Source organism: Mandrillus leucophaeus, unplaced genomic scaffold (genome assembly GCF_000951045.1).
Source record: "Mandrillus leucophaeus isolate KB7577 unplaced genomic scaffold, Mleu.le_1.0 Scaffold40, whole genome shotgun sequence".
NCBI classification, from domain to species: Eukaryota; Metazoa; Chordata; class Mammalia; order Primates; family Cercopithecidae; genus Mandrillus; species Mandrillus leucophaeus.
In genome coordinates, this window is record NW_012104254.1 from 8,052,787 (window position 1) to 8,058,860 (window position 6,074).

General features: G+C 37.2%; 1 protein-coding gene across 1 annotated transcript in view; it reads left to right on the plus strand.

The window, feature by feature from the left end:
• The first annotated feature begins 289 nt into the window (after positions 1–289).
• Positions 290–6,074, plus strand: part of TLK1 (tousled-like kinase 1) — a 170,758-nt gene continuing 164,973 nt past the window's right edge. The window contains exon 1 of the mRNA XM_011991939.1: positions 290–528. Within this exon, the coding sequence (XP_011847329.1) occupies positions 462–528 (67 nt within the window). The 5' untranslated portion in view covers positions 290–461. The remainder of the gene's footprint in view (positions 529–6,074) is intronic.

Genomic DNA, 6,074 nt, shown 5'->3' on the forward strand with positions numbered 1-6,074 from the left:
CTGGCTGTGGGTGGTGGTTCGCGGGTGGCGGTGGAGACGGACGAGGGGGTGCACGCTGGTGGGGACGGGGCGAGGCGCACAGACTCGCCTGGGGTTCCTGGGAGCCAGTTCTGCGAGGGTGGGAAGCCTCCCCCCGGACGCGAGCCCCTTTCTGCTCCATTTGCCAGCACACTCAGTACTCTTAACCTCCTGGCCTCCGGTCTCTGGTGGGTTTTCCCTCCCGCTGGAGCCTTCGTCCTCGAGCCCCCTCCCCTTCCCCCGCGCACTCCTCCCATAGAGGCGGTCCCCGCTCTGCGAGCTTTGCTGCCCCAGACCTGGAGGATGCCCCTCGCTTGCAGGGTCTCTCATTTGGGGAGAGACACTGAAATTACCTAGGCAGACTTTGATCCCCTGTGTGGCCCCCTAGAGCAATTTAAACGACAGACTGACTCGTGGGCAGGCTTTTAAAACCGCCCCTCCAGATGGTTGCAACTTTCTCTCCTCCGCCGTTGCCTCCTGCGTGTTTGTGCGTTATATTCTCTGCTGCAAGTAGGCTACTGTTCTTCTCTGACAGGGTCGTGGGTTTTGTGGGAAATATCTGCGTAAAGGTTATTGCAAACATGCACCAGATCGGTTACAATTGTTTTCTAAGTTTTCTGGCTTCTTGCAAGCAAGTGTGCTGCCACCAGATGTAGCAGTTAGACAGCTTGTAAGGCACCGGCGTGCTTTTGACTAAAATTTCAACTTGCTGTATTTAACTTTAAGTATACGACATAAAATGAAATTTGGGAGAAAACACATTTATGGGTGATGAATAAATGTGCATGGAATGTCTTTTAACGCTCTTTTGTCTGGAAAACGCTTAGCGATGTTCATCCGCAATTGATAAACGGATTGTTCACTCCCAGTTGTCGCACACGAGGAGATTGTAGGCATATTTTCAAACGTCTGGAAGTTCAGCAGTCTAGTGAATGTTTTAAAGAAATCAAGAGCTTCGATTTATGTAGGAATCGGTGGGAGTACTTTGTTTTGAAAATGTCTGTCGATATTTACTATTCAGAGCCTTGACAATTGTTAATCAAGTGTTTTGTGTCCTGAATCCAGTGGTTCAGGCATAGCATTCTTTGTCATTTTGTTCCTGTGAGCATGTGTGAAAGTGACAATAGGCTTAAAAGATTGGCATGAATATGCTCTAGAAAATTCACGGAAAGCTTTGATTTATGGGATCCATTAAACAGGCGGAATACATTGACTGACGTTTCTCCCTTTCATCTTATCCCAACGCTGAGCTTTCATTATTAGAATATAAAAGTATTAAATGACTAAAAATTTAATATATCTGATGATGATTTTGCACTTGAAAATTTCCAAATGAACGGTTTAAAATGTATTTCATAGAGAAGTTGGTGCTTTTGGCATGCTTTTACTTTTGTTTGTAGTTTCATTAAGATGTTTTGTGTTAGTGTTGTGAGTTTAAAAAGACCATTTTATCGTTTCTTAATTTAAGACTATATCATCATTCATTCGTTCATTCATTCGTTTCTCGAATATTTATTGAGCCATTACTGTGAGCCAGTCCGTGAACTACATACTGAGGACGTAGTATTGAATTGTTTATCTGTTGACATCTGTTATCAGTATTGGGAATTTGGGAGACAAAATATCTAGATTGTGAGTTTCTGAGGTTACTTCAACTTAAAAACATTCTGCACTTTTCCTGATGTTTGAAAATTTGGAGGGGTTGGAATCGTTTAGCTTGAGCTTCCAGATAACCATAAATTTTTTCCGGCAGTTTAGATTGCAGTGGGTTTTTATGTAACCTGAAGTAGTGAGTTTCTGTTAATTCGTGATATCATAGGACAGGCTTTTGTGAAAGTTACACTTCATGCCAAGTACCTGTATAGCTACAGAGGGATATTTCTTTTTGACCAACCAGCATGCAAGTTAAAACTATTAATCCTCTCTAGGGTTATATTCATTTTGAAGTTTGGCGATGTGTTCTCAGATTTCACTAACGCTAACAGGAATATGAAGCCCTGAGTATCAAAATGGAGATGTTTTCCATTAAGCGAAATCTCAGTTTTTATTTTAACAAGTGTTTAGCACCTTTTTCAGGTATACATGTTACTACATTATATAAATTGATGAAGTTTTAGAAAGCTTTTTGACGGCTAGTTACTGCTAGTAAGAACCATTGATATTAATGGAACTTGAATGTATTGTATGTGTCAAGAAGAGAACTAACTTTGTTTCTTGAAAAATGGAGCCAGTTTAACATAGAGTAATAGAAGAATTGAAACTTCAAAGAGATGAACATGTATATGAACTTAAATATTCTATGTGATGAACTCCTTTTAGGCAAATTTAACTTTGAAAATGGGTTACTTTTAAAGATATGCCATAAGCATCTGTAAAAGTTACTTATTTTGAAGTTTTGACGTTGGAAACCAAAAATCTAGGATTATAATCGGATTATTTTTGATGCTGTATGTTGTGGTTTTCTTTCTCTCTTTTTACCTTATTACCATTATCATATTCATATAGTTTTATTACAAACACAATACAGCTCTTTAAGATTTGGGAATCTCTTAGAATTTAGGAAATTATATGATAAATATAGTGTAGATTTCTTTTCCCTGGGTCCCAAAGCTTTTTCCCTTACCAATCTTGTGATTCTGTTTGAGGTGTTAAGTAATGTAGCTCTAGATTTTCTGTTGAATCTTTTAAACCTATAATCTCCATCCCATTTTGTCTTCTATAATCCTGTGATTAAGGGAGTGAGGAGTTAAAAAGGTTTTCAAGTAAAGCCCAGTTTTGCTTTGTTGAAGCCTAGGAACCTTGTGTCATAATGGCTAGATAAGTAGTTGGGTTTTTTGCATATCAGTACATGGGTACTTTTGAGTGGGTTATTGCTGAGAATCGAATGATTGGTTATACAGAACACTTGCATTTTCTTTCCTGCTCCTGCCAATTATAAATAATTTGATTTTTTTTTTTTTTTTTTTTTTGTAAATAGTGAAAACTTGGCCAAAAGGTTGGTATGGGTCGGGAGTGGTGGCTCAAGCCTGTAATCCCAGCACTTTGGGCGGCCTAGGCGGGTGGATTGCTTGAGTTCAGGAGTTCAAGACCAGCCTGGACAACACGGTGAAACCGTGGTTTTTTTTGTCTCTACAAAAACCGTATTTTTTGTCTCTACAAAAAATAGAAAAATTAGCTGGGCGTGGTTCGGGAGGCTGAGTTGGGAGGATTGCTTGAGCCTGGGAGGTGAAGGCTGTGGTGAGCCTAGAGAGCGTCATTGCATTCCAGCCTGGGTGACAGAGTGAAGCACTCTCTCAAAAAAAGATGGCATGATAGTATGATTAAACTGTAAACTTGCTCTGTTTCCATATTTAAAGACTGCATTCCTTAGAAGAATTAAAGTATTTGACTTCAGATGATTTAGTAATGAGATGTTAAAAATGAAGGTGTACCAGATGGCCCTGTAGACCTTTAATTTTTTGAAATCGCTAGCTGGAGGAAGACAGGATTATATGTTTAAGGATTCTAGCTCATGAATAGATACGTGACAGATGTCTCCTTTACAATGGTACATTTACACATTAGAGGAGAGAGAAAAGAGAGAAACCAGAATGGAGGTTTGAAAATCTTATGCGAAATAGACTATGCTTTCGCCTTTTGACCTCAGAGCCTCTTTACTCACTGAACAATTATTGAGGACCCCAAGGAGATTTAGGTTTATGTGGCTATGTCTACTAATATTTTCTATTTTAGAAATTAAATGACAATTTCAAATATATTTAATTTAAAAGTAAAGTGTGTTGTAAATAGAATTTTTATGAAGAATAAATATGTACTAAAACCAAAGAAACTAGACCAGTGGTGGTGTTTTATATTTTTGCAAATCACCTTGATTTCTGGCTTACTAGGAGAAGACAGCTAGATTTTGTGTCTGCCTTCTGTTGTGATGTTTTGGTTGAGATATGTGAAGATAATCCAGCTTTATGTAGATACATGATTGGAAAAGGAAGGAGTGAGTATTCTTTGGTATTACATCAAAATTCAACAAGTGGCAGTTTTTTGTTTTTTTTTTAAAGTTACTTACAATGTGAAAGTGCACTGTATTCCAGAAATGTCTCTAGGATCTACAGGAAGTCTAGGAACATATATTTACAGAAGAGACTAACGGGTGGGAGACATGATAGCTGTCTCCAGGTATTTAAGAAACCTGGATTTCAGTAAATAGGATGTAAAAACCTGTTAATTTTAATAAGTAGGAGGGAGAATAGATCCATTCTCCTACTTTAGAAGGCAGACCAACTGGTGAAAATTAGGAAGACATAGATTGAAGTCAGTCTAATTTTTTTACAAGAATGTAAGAACTGTATGACTAGACTTGAAACAGTGGAACAGTGGAGCTACAATGGAACTCGCAACAACTAACAACAATGGAAAGTAGTAGTTAGTTTCGAGAGTTTAAAGTGTACTACAGGGACATGTTTTTTGGGGAGGTAGAGATAAATTCTGTAGATTCTTATGATGAGTGCTATTGGATTAGTGACTTAAGGCTTCGTCCAATTTAAAAATGTAAACATTCTGTGTTTCTTTAAAAATCCCTAACTATAGTTGAGCTATACTTACAGATTCATTAACGTTTTTGAATGTTCTTTCAAGTCCGTAGTATGAAACTATTGTTGACTTTGTTACTATTTTGCATTTTTATTGTGCTTTTCCTCTGAGGATTTTCCTGTATTTTCTGGTGTCAGCAAGATCAGTCTTCATGAAATCTTGCTAAATTCCCTGTGAAATATAATAAGCTTCAGACATTTTAGAGAACCAAATGCTGTTTATGATACAATTTAGTAGAGTTGTAATATATTTCAGCACAGAATTTTAGAATACTATGGGGGCTGATTTTCAATTTTGTAAGAGAAACTATGAGCATAGTTTATATAGTCTTTTATTTGTAATTGTTACATGATTTCAGAAGTAATATGCTTAAGGTATTCTAATATTTTTAAACCTAGAGAGTCTGAAAAGAGGAAAGAAGAAAAGTGTTTAAATTGATCTCTTTTGAGTTTAAAAATGCATATTAAATATAACTAGAACATAAATGGAAGAATTTAAATTCCCATCTTATTCCTAGAATTATACCTACAATATTTATCATTACTTACAACAATTCATATTTTAATTTTGCATGGCACGTAATCTCTTCTGTGAGTTGGATTTTTAGATGGTGAGAATTTAAGCATAAATTCTGACAACTTTCTTGAGGTCAATTTAATATTAATAACTGTAGTAAGTAATAATACCCAGCTTGAGACCTCATGTACTTGTTGCATTTGGATTTAAAGCTCATTTTCTCTAGAAGAGCTGTAGAAATCAGTCATTTAGTTTCATAAACTCCTTCATGCTTATTAATGATTTTCAAGAATCTTAGAATAAATTACAGGAATATTGTTATGAAGTAGGAGAAGCAGTATGGCATAGGGGAGAAAGTGATTGTAGTTGGAATCTGAGGGTTGTCTTTACTTTGCTATTAACTAGCTGTGTGACCTTGGGCAAGTTGCTTATCTCTGCTTCAGTTCCATAAACCAAGAATTACAGAGCTGAAACAGATCTTGGAAGCAATCTAGTACAAACCTCTCATTTTACAGATGAGGAAACAGATAATTTGCACAGGCTTTCGCTGTAAGACAGTTGGGCCCAAAATTCAGTTTTCTGACTTTCAGGTTGGTTTTTTTTTTTCCATGATACTTCACAGCCTCTTTTCATCTGTAAAATGGGAGCATTGGATTAGAGGCTCTCAAAGGTCTCTTCCAGCTCAAAAATATTGTCATTCCTGTGACATTAGTCCTAATATAATTTAGCAGGGGAAAGTTTGTAGCTTTTATTTATTGGTGAAGGAAATGTTTCTTGAAGAGGCGGTATAACCTTTGCAAGGCTATATTTTGTTTTTTTTAAGAGAATATCATCAGGCCAGGTGCTGTGTCTCAGGCCTGTAATCCCAGCTTTGGGAGACCAAGGCAGGAGGATTGCTTGAGCCCAGGAGTTTGAGACCAGCCTGACCCCGTCTCAAAAAAAAAAAAAAAATT